The sequence below is a fragment of the Micromys minutus genome (genome assembly GCF_963924665.1).
Source record: "Micromys minutus genome assembly, chromosome: 11".
Taxonomy (NCBI): Eukaryota; Metazoa; Chordata; class Mammalia; order Rodentia; family Muridae; genus Micromys; species Micromys minutus.
Genome location: NC_137980.1, coordinates 17,203,257 through 17,219,518, shown reverse-complemented (window position 1 = coordinate 17,219,518; position 16,262 = coordinate 17,203,257). Strand labels below are relative to the sequence as shown.

General features: G+C 47.4%; 1 protein-coding gene across 1 annotated transcript; it reads left to right on the top strand.

Annotated features, from left to right (window-relative positions):
* The first annotated feature begins 215 nt into the window (after positions 1-215).
* On the top strand, positions 216-16,036 carry F2R (coagulation factor II thrombin receptor). Its single transcript, XM_080924674.1, has 2 exons — positions 216-366; positions 12,828-16,036. The coding sequence occupies exons 1-2, from the start codon at positions 279-281 to the stop codon at positions 14,030-14,032; spliced, it is 1,293 nt and encodes a 430-aa protein (XP_080780800.1). The 5' UTR covers positions 216-278; the 3' UTR covers positions 14,033-16,036.
* The last annotated feature ends 226 nt before the right edge of the window (positions 16,037-16,262 follow it).

Below are 16,262 nucleotides of genomic sequence, written 5' to 3'. Positions count from 1 at the left end.
CTGAGTCACTCCCAGGCTCTCCGCTCAACCGCACGGGGGCCAGACTGGGGAAGATTGGGGAGGGGCGAGCATCTGGTGCGGAATCCCGGGACGGGCACGAGCGGAGGCTGCGGGCACGCGCACAGCCCGCGGGGCCCCGCCCCACGCCTCTGAACCGCCTCCAAATACTCACCCCAGGGCCGCGCAGTAGCCACTAGTCCCCCGGCAGGCTCCGAACGAGCTGCTCAGAAGAAAGTAGGCGACGGCGGGCGCCGGGCCGCGCGGGCAGCCTCGGGACAATGGGGCCCCGGTGCTTGCTGCTCGTCGCCGTCGGCCTCAGCCTGTGCGGTCCCGTGCTGTCTTTTCGCGTCCCTGTGAGCCAGCCAGGTAAGAGCGGCGGTGGGTGCGCACGGAGGAGGCTATCGGAATATAGGTTGCCCCAGCTCGGTGAGGGAGTGCTCCCAGTTGCAACCCTGCCTCAGTTTCCCCCAGGAGCCAAACAGCCGTTTGGGCCGAGATCTAGTCACATCCATGTGGGGCGTGCCATATCCTCCCCACTCCCCGCATGGCCCATGCTCTTTTGGACTCGGTTTTGGAGGGTGCAGTCCTCGGGCCACCCGGTGTTGGATCCGGAGTAGGGACCCGAACGGTCTCCGCAGTCGCTTCTATTGTCACTGTGTGGCCTGTTTTGTAAGATCACCTTCAGAAAGAAAGGGTCTTGTAATTCTGTGCTTTCGGTGTGCAGTGGAACTACTCTCGAAGTTTTTGCTTTGATGAAACGATCCCCCCTCCCTCTCTGTTTCTTCACCCCCCCAACCCCCGTCTTCCGTTTGATTTACCAGGAGGGAAAGCCACAATCACACAATAAAGACGGTACAGTCCCCAGCTCGGTCTGGTACCCAGGAGGTGATGAAGGTTTCTGGTTGCAGGAAGTGGGGTGGGTCTTTGTTATCGGAAAACCTGTTTCTCTGGATGGAGAAAAGGGACCCTCTTCAGAATCAGGCTCCCCTAGAAACCATCTAGTCTTAGGTCCCCCCCCCCCCCCGAATTCTCATCTGCAAGGAGGTAGCCTGCCTCCAGTACATTCGTTACTTATAGTGTATTTTTAAGTATCTGCTTGTTTGACCAAATAAATTTGGTCAACTTACCTCATCAAATATTTTCTCCTTTCCCCAAAGTAGAAGCGCTTACCCGTAAAGCTCCTAACTAGAAAGTGAGGGAAATTGTTTTGAGTTTCTTAGTAGGGATAATTTGTTAGAAACCCTTAGCCGCGCCTTTCAAGCTGAAGAAAATCTAGTGAGTTTTGTTTCTTTCTTTATCGCTGAAAGAATGTGCTCTCGGGTGCTCCCACACGTAAGGATTAAGAGGTGACAAAGAGTAGGGTGTTTCCTGTTCTCTGTCTTTCCTCAGTGTGAGCTTGAGTATGGTCTTGGGAAAACTCAGAACCCCAGAGAGGGCCCCCAAGTTGTGTAGCAACTAACCAGCCTGCCTGTGTTTGGGTAGCTGTCCTTTAATCCTCAGGGGGGTGGGGGGGATCCAAAGTGTGTGTGGAGATGCGAGTTCACATAACTTGAGATTATACTTCCTCGGTTTTATTTTGTGATAGGCCCTTTAAAATACAGACTATGTGCTCTGGCCAGCACAGAGCATAGGTATGAGAAGGAGACATTTAGCCCCTTTTGCTGACACTAAAATTGAGGCCCAGAAAGACTGACGACGGGGGGGGGGGGGTGATTATAGGAATGGCCCCTGTACATTGGGTGCAGGAAATAGGTGAATTCACAAACCCAGTCAAAAAGAAATCTGCTTCTTACCACTGCATAAGATAGAATAGCTAATGGTCACTGTGGCCAAGTGCCTTGGGATTTCAGAGGCTGCCATCTTTATCCTGTTCCTCAGCAAAAAGGTAGAGGTCCCTGTACAGGGCAAGCACCAGCTTCACTCTGCCTTCCGCTTACATATCCCTCACTTCGCCCAGCTACTGTAATCGTCCCTCAAGAGCAGATGCCCTCTCTGGCTCCTTTCCCTATGTCACTCCAGGCCAGCTGACTTTCTCAACCTCGAATGTCCTTTGAACCACTAACTGCTTAGGTAGTGCCCACCCCACCCCACCCACCGCCGCCATAGCTGGGTCTGTCATGTGAACTTGCTCTCTTTAGAGCCCAGGACTTCTCCAAAAATCTCCTTCCCACTCACCTTCCTCCCCTCCCCCACACCTCTCTCGTCCCTCTTGCCCTAGCAAACTGGAGCTTAGCTGGGTTCTAAGCAAAAAGACCCCAAAATAATGGGGTTCCCTAGAAACCTGGGTTTCTGGTATTGCTACTCTCTTCATTTGGGGCTCTGATCCCTTTATCCCTAGTAACACCTGTCAGTTTGTCTGTCTCTTTCTCTCTCTCTTGTTTCTCACAGTCCTATCTCCCTCCTCATATTCTTTCTTTCAATTAAGATGAAATCCTCAGAGCATACAGTCATCCATTCTGAAGTCTGGTGCAGTTACCACTTCCTCCACTAAGTCCCAGAAGTTGCTACCCCACGATGAATTCTGTGAGCATCCGGTCTTTCAGCTACTAGCTTGCTCTTTGGATCTGTGGGCTCACCTGTCATCATCCACATGTGGCCCCATGTTTCAGGGGTTAAATCCCATTCACTGGGGTTCCTAAGTCCTCAGGGTCTGCTTCCACTGAGACACCGTTAGAGCACCATCATTGTGAAGACAGTATCAGGAACTGTGACGTGTGTGTGTGTGTGTGTGTGTGTGTGTGTGTGTGTGTGTGTGTTTGTATCATGTTGCTAGTGTCAGACCCTGTGCTTTCTGCAGCCTGACTTCTCTGTTACCTGGTTTGTGGATTCCTTTATTCAGCTTTTCAGTACCTCTTGCCTATAACTGACAGAGTACATGGCAAATGGCATTCCCTAGAAACCAGGTGTTTTTCGGGGATCTCCCCCACCCCATCCTCCCGGACCCTCTCCCTCAGGTCCTCCCTTGCTGTAGTTCTCTGCCACATACACTTGTTAGCAAGTTTAGGGCTGGAAGAGGGGTATGTGCAGGCCTGTGTCAATAGTTCCTGTGATATTGCCGAGCAAACCCACACATGTGCTTGCCCATGCCCATGTATGTGCACACAGCCCATGTATGTGCACACAGCCCATGTATGTGCACACAGCCCATGTATGTGCACACAGTACTGGGATAACAGTCATACATGGGTACGGTGATGGGAATTTAGTCTCTCACGCTTTCTTTGTAGCAAGTATTCTTCCTCACGGAGCCAGCTCTCTAGTCCTGTTTTTGTTTGTTTTTTAAAACAATGTTTGCTGTGCAGCACAGACTGGCATTCAACTCAAATCCTCCTGTCTCAGCCTCTCAAGTTCTAGATTACAAGTATGCTTGCACTACAGTGCCCCAAGTTTTGAAGTGAAGGGTTTTCTCTCTGTATCCTTAAGTCCAGCAAATCCCCTGTATGTGGGGTTAGGATGCTTAATGCCTCCTTGAGAGCCACGTGCTTCCCTGGTGTATTAGTGTAATAGTGGCTTTCAAAAGTAACTTTGCTGTCTTACTCTATGAGTTGCACATAGCAACAAGAAAATCTGCACAGCCTTAGGAAAAGACATTATAGAATGTGTATTTAAAGTCTGCGACAAGTTGCAGATTGGATTTTAGAGTACTACCTGAAACAAGGTTTCTATTTTGTTTGTCTGTCTGCCAGCCAGCCATAAGTAAGAGATACATTGTACTTTGTGGCAATATACATAACATTCGTGACATGTGATTCCAGCCTCAAGGTGTCTAGACACCTCCCGCCTCCGTGGGCAACCGCACTAGTGCACATACCACCCCTGAGACACCCGCATACACAAACACACACATACACAATACACAGAATTACAAAGACGTGAATATATTTTAGAAACTTGTGGCAACCCTACAGTTGGATTTCACGGCCATTGCTCAGTCTCCACTGGAATTTAAACCTAGCATACCCCACCCAGACAGTGATCTGCCCCTGAGGAGCAAAATCAACGCCTTGCCGGAAGAGCTGTCTCAGAAGTGTCATTTATGAATCTCTCTCTTGTTTAGGAGCCATTATTTCAGTGCAGGGTCACTGACTGCAGAAAGACTGGGGTAGAGGGACAGCTGAAGTCTGGGAGGGACTGCGGACCCTGGACACACCGGCTTTCCTGGGACGGGAATCCTGGGGATAGTGATTGGGGCAGAGAACAGACCACAAGGATTAAAATGATCACAGAAGCACAGTGGCTCTCAAGGAGACATTCAAGCATCCTAACCCCCCCCCCAGCATCTGTCTTCTGCCCCCAGGCAAGGGTCCTACAGACTTGTGTGCATGTCCCTGTGCCTCTGGAACACACTACAATAACTTCCCCTAACTTGTCCTGCCTGCAGCTCCTCCAGGCCTACCAGAAAGCTCCAGGGTGTGCCAGACAGGCAGCCTCCAGGACATTCTGCCTTGAATGCTGCCTTACTGGTTCGTCCTCCTCCTATTCTTGCGTAGGCCCCACCCAGAACATCGCATTAAAGATTTCATTGGGGGGTCCAGGGAGGATGGAGTTGAGTCAGGTACCTTGGTGTGCAAGCAGGCAGGAGGCTGGGTTCGAATCACAAGCACCCAGCCTCAGCACTGGATGGCAGAAACAGGCGGATCTTGAAAGTTCTCTGGCTAGTCAGCCTGCCTAGACAAAATGGAGAGCTTCCTGTTCAGTAAGAGAGCCTAACTCAGAGCAGCAAAGCAGAGAGCAACAGACAAAGCTCTTGCTGCCAGCTTCTACGTGCACACATATGGTTGCAAGTGCACACGCAGTCACGTGCATACACATACACACCTACACATGCAGAAGGGTTTTCACTGTTCATGTCTGTGGTGTTTGTCTACTTCCTGTGCAACTCGAAGGGTTGAGTTGTGGACAGGGGTTGGTACATAGCCAAAGCCAGTAAACTCCAGAGTTTCCAAGCAACCGAAGATGTGACCCCAAAATAAGCATCAAAACCAAAAATGAAAATAGAGAGCAGATGGCTTATTGTGGTCAAAGGGTGTTAGGCTTTCACGCCTAATAGGTTCAAGTCCTGGCTCTTCCACTTACCAGCTGTGTGATCTTGAATTAGTTACTTAGCCTCTCTGTGCCTCTAAACTGTCATTTATAAAATAAGATTATAGGTAGAAGCAAGGGATGTGTCTGGTGTTTTGTGGGTGTTCAACACATGTGAAGGTTTCCTGGATTTTTTTTCCTACATACAATTTCTACATATTCCCTCCATCAAACCTTAAAAGTGTTAATACTATCCAGCCATGGTGACACACACCTTTAATCCCAGTACTTAGGAGGCAGAGGCAGGCAAATTTCTCTGAGTTCAAAGACAGCCTGGTCTACATAGCAAATTTGAGGCTAGCCAAGGCTGCATAGTAAGAAGCCTCTAAATAAATAAGATGTCGATACTTGATTTCTCTAAACATAAAGCCATATTCATGAGAACGTTCGAGAACTTCCCCTCCTTCTGCACGAAGAAAACAAACAAACAAACAATACCTCCACCCTCGAAACAACAACACTTATATTTGGGGCTAGAAAGATGATGGCTCGGGAGCTAAGAGCATGTACTGCTCTAGCAGAGGACCCAAGTTTGAGTCTCAGTCCCCACGTCAGGTGGTTCACAGCTAGCTCTAGAAGGGCACTTGCTCATTCGTGTGCACAGCAAGAACACACATAATTGCAAACATAAAGACATATACACACATGCATACACACACATAATTAAAAATAAATCTCTGGTGAAAGTGGGTTTCATGAATGACTTCTTTTGCTTTGCACACATCTGTCCGTGACCCATCATCTGGCTTTTAGCAAAACCCCTAGTGTCCTCTGCAAGAGAATTTGAAAGCAAATCCCAGACATCTTCTCATTAAATTCTTAAATACAGGATGTGAGGGTGATCCGGCTGAGGGGAATCTATTAGCCCGACTATCACCAGGGTTGATCTGGCAGGTGGGTGCCCCCTCCTCCAGGCATCTCAATGCCGTTTCCCTGCAGGTCCTTACTGGAAGAAAGGGGGCTGGTATTTGAGTATCAGTACTTCCTGCTGAGCCTCCAAACACATCCTCAAGATCTGTCCTTAGGTACTCTATTTTATTAAATAAAAATGTAACTTATAAGCCAAGAGGTAGTGGCACATGCCTTTAATCCCAGCACTTGAGAGGCAGGGGCAGGTGGATCTCTTGAGTTGGAGGTCTAAAGAGTGAGTTCTAGGACTGCCAAAGCTACACACAGAAACTCTGCCTCAAAAAACTAACTAACTAACTAACTATATATATATATATATATATATATATATGAATTAAATACATGACTTTATATATACATACAGTTCTAGAGGTCTAATGGTAAGAACTCTTTTCTCATAAATGCAATATCATCTGAAGAAATAAGTGGACAATTTCTCAATGTCATCCACTGTGCGTGTTCCCTGACTATCTCGTAAATGCCTGTTAACATTATGTGCACACCAGGATAAAGGCACAGTGAAAGAATACCTTAGTGTCCCCCACCGCCCCTGCTTCCAGCCAGAGCTCATCAAAGTCAAAAGAGCCATCGCCTGCCACTAATTTCAGGTCTCCAGATTGGCCTGTGTTTAAGCTAGTTAGCAATATGCTATATCCAGTATAAAAACTGAAGTCCGGCATGCTGGTAAATGTGAAGACAGGACAATTGGGAGTTCAAAGCCAACCTCAGCTATGTAGTGAGTTCCGAACCTGCCTAGGCTGCCAGCGTCATTGTCCCCAAACCACTTGTGGGACGTTAGAGAGATCTTCCTTAAGTAGAACTTAACAAGAAATGTCAGGATCTACTTTGGACCTGTACCGCTTTCTCTGTTAAGATCAGAATTTAACTTTGCCTTGCTGTGAGTATTGCTCAACAAGCAAGGTGACTCTGAACAGCTGTTGGCCAGCTGACAGACACTTTCCCCTTGACCTCTGTCTGAGTCATGCTCTCAGACTGTAGGAAAATTGAGAAGCGCAGACTCAGATTCCATCATGAGGGTCTTGAGTGTGCCTGAAGTATCTAGCCACCTTGCCTGGACTGAGTGTTTCAGTGACAATACACACTTTCAATACACACTTCGTACGAATACTTTTCTTCTGACACGCTTTAATTTCTAAAGTAGAAAGAAAGGGCACCCACCTCGGGCAGTGATATTTAGTTGAGGGATTATTATACATTCTTCCCCATTCCAAACTGCAAGTACCATGTGCCCCCTCAAGTATAATGTTCCTAGGGTAAAGACCGGGCTGCTGGCAAAGGACGTGCTGAGAAAGGCATGTCAGAAAACAGTATTGGCAAAGCCACCAAAACCCGTGGACTGTTGCTTTCAGACCACGTGACAACATTCCAGCCGCTCAGCTAGATAAGTAACTTCCAAGTGTCAAGTAGGTTCCAGCGTGTGTGCCGGGGCATGTTGGTAATTACTTAACTCTGCTCTGTGCATCACCAGAAACCCTCCCTCCAGCCAGGCTCGGGGAACTGAGCATCAGAGCGTTCCCTCTGTGTCCCTGCTCACGAGTGGGGATGATTCTGGGTTTTGTTTTCTGAAGTCCTGGGTCATCTTCCACAGTGGCTGGGCTTCCCACCCCAGCTGGTGTCCAGGGTCCTGGCTTCTCCACACTCTTTCCAGTACTTGTTAGTCGTCCATTCTTCATGGTAGTCTCCCTAATGAAGTAAAGTGATAGCTGGTGGTGGTTTTAAACGGCAATTCCACTAATTCCATTAGTAATACTAAGCATTTTATTACATACCATTCGGGCACTTTTTGTATTATTGTAAGAAACATCTATTTAGTTTCTGTTCCCCTCCCCCCCTCCTTTTTTAAAAAAACAACTTGTATTCTCAATAGTGAGTACTGAGTTCCTTAGATGTTTAGATGGGAATCCCTTATCGGGTAGGATGTGTGATCTGTAATATTGTCTCTTGTCTGTCTGTACAAAGCTTTTGTTCCGACCCCTTTCTGTCTCTCTGCTTTGGTTGCCTGTGCCTTTGGGTCAGATCGACAGCTTCCTCTTCTGGGTTTCCTTATGATGACTACGTAGTTTCGGGTATCAGTCTTTAATCCAGTTGGAGTTAGCTTTTGTAGATGGTGTGAGATACGTGGAAGGGGAATGCACAGAGTTCACTTAGTTTTTATTCTGTGTGTGGCTATTTTGTCTGCATGTATGTCTGTGTGCCGCATGTGTGCAGTGCCTGTGGAGGCCAGCCGAGGACATTGGGTCACCTGGAGCTGGAGCTAAAGATGATTGGGAGCCACCTTACAGGTGCTAAGACTTGAAGTCCGGTGCTCTGGAAAAGCAGCCCCTTAATGGCTGAGCCATCACTCCAGCCCCAGAGCTAATCTAAAAGATTAGAGCAGAGCTAATAAAATTGCCAGTTCTTTAAGTTCATTGCCCCCCCCAACACACACACACTGGTATGTTTGAAACAAGGCCACACTTTGTAACAAGGATGACTTATATGACAGCCCAGGTGGACCTCAGTTTTTCCGTTCTCCTGGTTCAGTCACCCAAGTGCTTACATTACATGTACCTACTACTGTGCCCAGTTATTTTTCTTGTAATCATCTATTATTGGTACAGGGAATTAAACCCTGGGCCTTCTTACATGCTAGGCAAATGTCCTGTCACTGAGCTAGAATCCCAGCCCCTTAATTCTTGTTATGCTGAATCATTTGAGACTGTATTCTAGACATTGGGCTATGAAGACTGGATGCTGGTACAGCCCTTCAGAGAGTATTGATTACTGGCATTTTGTATTAGCAGTCAGTTAGTTTGGTGGCTGGCAGTCTTGAACAGAAGCTTGAATATCACTTCAGGGTGTTGTTGTTGTTTTGTTTTTTTGAGACAGACTTTCTCTGTGTAGCCCCGGCTGTCCTGACCAGGCTGGCCTTGAACTCAGAGAACTGCTCTCCTCCACAATTGTGAGTGCTGAGATTAGAGACTTGTGCTATTTCGTTTTAAAGACAGGGTTCACTGTATAGTCCAGGCTGGCCTTGGACTCTCCATCTTTCTGCCTTCAGCCTTCAGGGCACTGGGACTGCCTACGAGCACCACTACCACATGCTTTGGGGTTTCGGTGCTGCTGCTGCTGGAGGCTTAGGGATTTCGTCTTTTGTTTATCTTTAGCAGGGATTGTATGTAATGTGCATGACTCAAGTGTTGCCCAAACCCTCTAGCAGAGAGGGGTATGGCGACATACCTTTAGTCTCCAGCCCTTGGAAGGTAGATTTCTATGACTTTAGGGCCAGCCTGCACAATAAATTCCAAGACAGCCATGGTTCCAAAGCATAACTTCATCTTAAAAAAAAAAAAAAAAATGCCTAGGGCAGATTTTGCACTGGAATTTGGGACTTCTTTCCTGCGGCTTTTTTTTTTTTTTTTTTTTTTTTTGAGACTTTTTTTTCCTCCTTCCTGAAATTCTTTCCCAGTGACTATGGAACTTGTGACCAACCAGCTATGTATTGTGACCTCCTCCTCTGTACTAATTTGCTAGGGTTTAGGAAATGCAGTAATCTTTGGAGACTGAGAACAGCCAGCGTGTCGGAGAAAACATGCTTAGGCTTTTTGCTGTTATGGGGGGAGAGAGGGTTACAATTTGAGTTTGAACTCAGAAAAGTGGGCAGGTTTGGTGATGCTGGAGATGCTGCGTGCTGGAGCCCTAAACACCTGCATCACTTCATAGCGGAAGCTCTATAAATGTCGGGTGCCACTGTGTAGCGGAGCTCTGTAAGCGGTAAAAGCTCTCAACACCTGCATCGCTGTGCAGTAGGAACTCTGTAGAAGGCTGCATCAGGGAGGGCTTCTAGGAAGGGTAAGAACATCACCACACTGAGGGATGTTTATTCCGCCCATCTCCTTAGCATGTCTTGCAGCTTTCCTGGGAAGTGGTGCCCTGGCCTGCCTGGTTACTGACAGGGCCAGATGGACAAACTCTTCAAGGGGAAACAATAGTAGGTGATCTCATTTTAGGAGCAGGTCACACTGTCATCTCCACTCAGGGACAGCGGTAGAACGCAAATTTCAGGAAACAGTGACTTTCCCTTAATGGACTTTAAGAAAGCCCTGACACCTGCATTTTTTGAAATAGGGTGTTTTAAATCTTGGGGTTCGGGGAGGTAGTTGGGATGTTTCCCTTCCTAGTGTTAGCCAGGAAAAAGGAGAGAAGGTCCAAAATAGTTTATAAGAGAGGGTCCATTATAAGTGGCTTCCAAGGTGGCTAATTCCCCCATTCAAGATTTAAGATCGTTTAGGTCTTATAGGGTCTCAGGATCTCCATTCATAATGCCTTTCAGACCTTGGAGGATGATAAGGGAACCCAGATAGTGTTAGACCTTGGCAAGACCATGTGAGTACAGATACACCGGTAAAAAAGAGAAATCAACACAGCACTTGAGTACCCACGATCTAGAGACTAACAGATCACTACCAAGATTATAATCGATAAAACCCATTTCCACTGTGAAAACTCAGAGGTCAATCTCGAAGCTCTTCACCGGAAGCGGGTGGCATCTCTTGGTCTGAAGGTTCAGTTACATGTATCCCTTCTGGGCATCTGTCTAGAGCAAGAAAGATAACAAGAGCCCAGAGCAGGGGTAGGGGCCCTAAACGCTTCTGGCATTCGTGACCTGCAGCAAGGACAAAAGCAAGATTTGGTGCCTTGTCCCTGAAACTGCCTGTCAGTTTCCTATCAGCTCTCACAACCGTGCAACAAAGTGTGCTCCCTACTGTCCCCAAGTGCTGTGGATTCCCTCACACCACAGGCAGACTCTCCAACAGACACCAACCGTCTATTCTGACACCGTCTCCCGGAACGTAGAATCAGAGATCTAAGTTAAAAGGCTCAGCCCATAAGACTGTCTCAAACATAAAATACCCAAACCTTGACCTCTAGAACTCAAACAGGCTATGTATCTATGTATAGAATCTTCTACTCAGATTCTATAATAATCTGCTAGAGCAGCTAGCTCAAAGAACCCAGAGAAAAACATCACCTGTGTTTCCCACCTATCAGAAATGGTATCAAGGAAGATGCTAATGAAAAGATAGGTGGGAAAGATACACGGACACCAAGTGCAGACCTTCCCTGGCCCTCCTGCCAGTCAAGTGACTAGCCCTGATTCTGAAGCTATCTAGAAGCCTCAAACCACCAGCCATCTCATCAGCATACAAAAGATACTCTTATCCTGCAAACTCCAAGAACCTTATCTATGTACCAGGAAGTGGACAGAGGACAGAAAGTATTCAGCCATATCATGGACACTGGCTTTAGAGCTCTCTCAAACCAAAAATCATTGGGAAGAGGGGAAAAAGTCTGTCATCTTATCCTCTAAGACCTTCCCTTCCCTCCCTGTGCCTTCCACTGTCCTGTGACCCTGAGTACCTTCCGCCATTCTTGGGGAGTAACGGGGAATCACAGCAGCGCCTAAAGTTTTATTCTAAGAGGTTTGTCTCTGTGGGACGCTTCAGAGCAGAACTCATCGTTGCGTTACAGGTTTCAGAGCCTCTCTGAAAGTGTGCATTTTCAAGAAGGTTCCACAAAAAGAAAAAAAAAAAAAAAAAAAACCCAAATCCGAAACCCCACTGCACGTGTCCAGTTTTCAAGGCTTAACTCTGGCAACATTTCTGAGCGAGAGGCATATCCAGCCTCTGCCACAAGCAATCCCAGCCATCAGGGACTCCGTTTTCTCTGTGGTTCCTCAGCTTCCCCGCCCCCAACAAATGTAGGATTTTTAGCAAAGCCCTCTGCTCCCAAAAAAGCCTGCTGTCTGACTGGTGCCATCGACTTTTCCCTGACTAACATAACATTTCAAGTGGATAGTTTTGACGGAAGGAGGTGTATTCAGGTATCTGGTTGATACTCGGAGAGCCTGGTTGGCCAGGCATGCACCTTGAGGCATATAGCATCCTAGAATAAGGTCATTGCTAAGCACATCTGCTGCTAGACTGACTTGCTGGGGAAGGAGGCAAGATGCTGACTGGGGGTATCTGTACCTCCTGGGTGCGTGAAGAGGTAACTTGAGGGCCTCTGCACCTAGGTAGATGAGACATCTATGATATCCTACTTGTAAGCAAACTGAAGATACAGGAAAACTGCTTTGGTCGTCAACTTGGGGAGCTCTGAGTCCTACTCTGAATGGCTCCTTATTCTATGGCCTGTACAATTTCCTCTCTGATTTCTTTATGGATTCTTTCCTTTCTTTGGGAGAGGTGGGTTTCTCTGGATGGCTCAAGCTAGCTCGGGAAGGAAAGAGAAGTCATAGGAACCGAAGGCAAGGTGTACATAAAGATGGTGGGGTACAGCCGGGGAGAAAGCATGCTTCTGAGGGCTGGCAGGGTGGCTTAGCGAAAAGAGACACTTGTCAACAAGCCTGACAGAGTTCAGTCCCCTTGGTCCACATGGTGGACAGAGAAGACCGGCTCCCATCCACCCTGTGGTATGCCTGCTTTCTCCTACCCTAAAATTTAAAATAGAAAATGTAAACCAAAGCATCGTTTGATCTTTCGTGGCAAGTGAGTGAGGTTTGCGAGGTAGATCTCTCAAGTGACCTCTCGTTCCCCTTTGTTCTGTGGGGTGGTAGAGTAATGGGAATATTGTGTCCAAGCAAAATGTTGCGCAATATTTCAAGCTAGGTGCATATTTATTCACAAAATCAGTCACACATCTGTTCAGGATCTGCTACTGGGGGAAATTACAGAACATAGACAAAGAGCATCCTCGGCTCGCCGCGGCTGCCGGTCTACGTCACTCGCGGCTGCCCGTCTACGTCACTCACGGTCTCTGTTTTCTTCTTTCAGCATCAGAGAGGACAGATGCTACGGTGAACCCCCGCTCGTTCTTTCTCAGGAATCCCAGTGAAAATACATTTGAACTGTTCCCCCTGGGGGATGAGGAGGAGGAGGAGAAAAACGAAAGCGTCCTACCGGAGGGCAGGGCAGTCTACTTAAATAAAAGCCGCCCTCCGCCCACGCGGCCTCCTCCCTTCATCTCGGAGGACGCGTCGGGATATCTGACCAGCCCCTGGCTGACGCTCTTCATTCCCTCCGTGTACACGTTTGTGTTCGTGGTCAGCCTCCCTCTGAACATCCTGGCCATCGCCGTGTTTGTCTTGCGGATGAAGGTCAAGAAGCCGGCCGTGGTTTACATGCTGCACCTGGCCATGGCCGACGTGCTCTTCGTGTCCGTGCTCCCCTTCAAGATCAGCTACTACTTTTCCGGCAGCGACTGGCAGTTCGGGTCTGGCCTGTGCCGCTTCGCCACTGCGGCGTTTTACTGTAACATGTACGCCTCCATCATGCTCATGACGGTCATAAGCATTGACCGGTTCCTGGCGGTGGTGTACCCCATCCAGTCCCTGTCCTGGCGCACTCTGGGCCGAGCCAACTTCACTTGCGTGGTCATTTGGGTGATGGCCATCATGGGGGTGGTGCCCCTTCTCCTCAAGGAGCAAACCACCCGGGTTCCGGGACTCAACATCACCACCTGTCACGACGTCCTCAGTGAGACCCTGCTGCACGGCTTTTACTCCTACTACTTCTCGGCCTTCTCGGCTCTCTTCTTTCTTGTGCCGTTGATCATTTCCACGGTCTGCTACACGTCCATCATCCGATGCCTTAGCTCCTCCGCGGTTGCCAACCGGAGCAAGAAGTCGCGGGCTTTGTTCCTGTCGGCCGCCGTGTTCTGCATCTTCATCGTCTGCTTTGGGCCCACCAACGTCCTTCTGATCGTGCACTACCTGCTTCTCTCTGACAGCCCTGGCACGGAGGCGGCCTACTTTGCCTACCTCCTCTGCGTCTGTGTAAGCAGCGTGAGCTGCTGCATCGACCCCTTGATTTACTACTACGCCTCCTCCGAGTGCCAGAGGCACCTCTACAGCATCTTGTGCTGCAAAGAAAGCTCAGATCCCAACAGCTGCAACAGCACCGGCCAGCTGATGCCGAGTAAAATGGATACCTGCTCCAGTCACCTGAATAACAGTATATACAAAAAGCTGTTAGCTTAGGGAAAGGGTTGCTGGAAGGTTCCATGAAGATAGGTTGGAAAGTGAACAGCCCTTTAGTCCCTGGCAAGAACAGTATTTACTTCAGCACCTACAAAACAACCAATGTCTGATTTGCATGCATACTTCTTACAAGTGCTATCAAGTGTATAGATTGGATAATTACCAGCAAGGTGATGGGAACAGAGATCAAGGTTTCCAGTGTTGCTAGTGCTACGATAGTAACTGGATGTCACTTCTTTATCTGCCTAGGGGACTTTAACATATAAGGTGGTATGCACGCACACATTTGCAATGCAAGATGGAATCTGCCCTTTGACGCTTTTTTGTTTATTCCCTGGCAGTTACTATGGAAATAATCTGATTCTTTTGAGTGAATAAAGTCAGGGTTGGTGGATGTTAGCAATGGAGTTCACAGCTAGTGGCCGTCGTGGGGGTGTTGCCCCTTCTCAAGGAGCAGGCTGCCTGGGTTCCGGGGCTCAACATCACCACCTCCTAATGATCAGGAAGGAGTCCATAAGTAGACTTAATACAGCTTTTGCCTATATATTTCATTTCAAATTACTTGATAGTAATGTTTAATGATGGAAGGATATGACAGTATTACCTGTGTCGGGAAGGTCTTGAACATACCATAGTTTAAGAATAATCAAAGCATTTGGAAAGCCCATTTTGATTTGGAGAGCAGTCTTTGCAGTTTACTAACTAAATACGTGGCCAAGACTGATCATAAGACTCACCGGGACTGTAAGAAACCTGATGAGTAGACACAGCCATCTGCACGGAGGCCTCTGAGCCTCAGGTATATCCTGCCCCTTCGGCTTTGCGGCCAGAGAGCAGAGATGGGGGCCACCAGGCCCACTCCGTCCTGCCAGGATTCTCATTAGCTGTGAGCTGACTATATCTATTGGAAATTGGCAAGGTAGGGTGTGCCATCTTCAGAGGCAGTAACTATGAAAGACGCCTGCACGTCTGACAAACCGAGAAAGGTGTGTTTACATCCAGTGGCTGTCCTGCGAGGCTGGCCCTTGCACAGACAGATGCACCCAGGTGCCCTGGTCACACTGTTAGGTAGTGGGCCGTAGAGTGAGTCCGGCCCTTACTCAGGCAGTGTCGAGAGCTGGCGTGTGGTCCGCCGTGGTCGATGTATGCACTGCAGATACATCACCGTACACAGATGTTGTCTTCAGCTAGATGTCAAGCACATTTCACAGAAGCAAGGCCTATCAGCTAAACCACTTTGGATATATGAGCCTCTGCTTACAGTAGCTATAGATTAGGATTAAAAACACAACACAAGATGTATATTTTTAATACATAAGCCCTTCAGTCTACAATGGCAAGATACTATTTATTTACAAATGCTTTATCAGAAATTTACTCAAATCATCAAGGCATTATGGCACACACCTTTAAGCCCAGTACTTGGGAGGCAGAGGCAGACAGATCTTAAAACTTTTTTTTTTTTTTTTAGGAAGCAAGCAAACACAAAAAGTTTTACTTAAGTTCGGTTTTAAGAAATATATAGGTCAGTTTGGTTAAAAATAATAATGATGAAATGAAATCTCATTGATTGAAGTTGAAATGGATTGAAATGTAGGAAAATTATCCTGTGCTTTTCTTAAGAGTTACTGAAATTATTTTTAAAGCATTTTAATGGCACAGTGGCTAACAAGCATAAAATCTTCATACCTTTGACAAATTAATTTGAAAATTAATTTAAAACATATCTTTTTCCTGATTTAAAAATGTTAGCATTTTAAGCAAATAAGAGTAGAAAGGGTGTTTATTTAAGAAAACAGAGTCTTTCCAAATACTGTAGAATAGGTTTCATGAAGGCCCTGTAGCTGTACGGTTAACTTGGTTCCTGTGTTGACGTATCTAAATCATTGACTCCCTGTCCTGTGTTCTGTCTGTGACCTAATGAAACTGTTATCATCGCCCTTGTGAACTTTTGTGTCATTGTTTTGTGTTCACCCTCTTTTTAAAAATATATATATTAATAAACTAAAAACATGCTTGGTCTCTGGTCTCTGGAATAGCTTCCTGCTGTGGTCCCTGGTGGGACAGCACACCACTCTTCAGTGAATAGGTGAACAGCGGGGTGTGTATGTGTGTGTGTGTATGTGTGTGTGTGTGTGTGTGTGTGTGTGTGTGTGTGTGTGTGTGTGAGCTCCCGAGGCTATAGGTTAGGGATAATCCTTGCTACACGACTCTCCCACCCCTTGCTGGT

Excerpts from the sequence above, each read along its gene's own strand:
- F2R (XM_080924674.1), top strand. The coding sequence starts at position 279 with ATGGGGCCCCGGTGCTTGCTGCTCGTCGCCGTCGGCCTCAGCCTGTGC. Across the intron at positions 367-12,827 it reads CGTCCCTGTGAGCCAGCCAG|CATCAGAGAGGACAGATGCT; the intron begins GTAAGAGCGGCG and ends TTCTTCTTTCAG.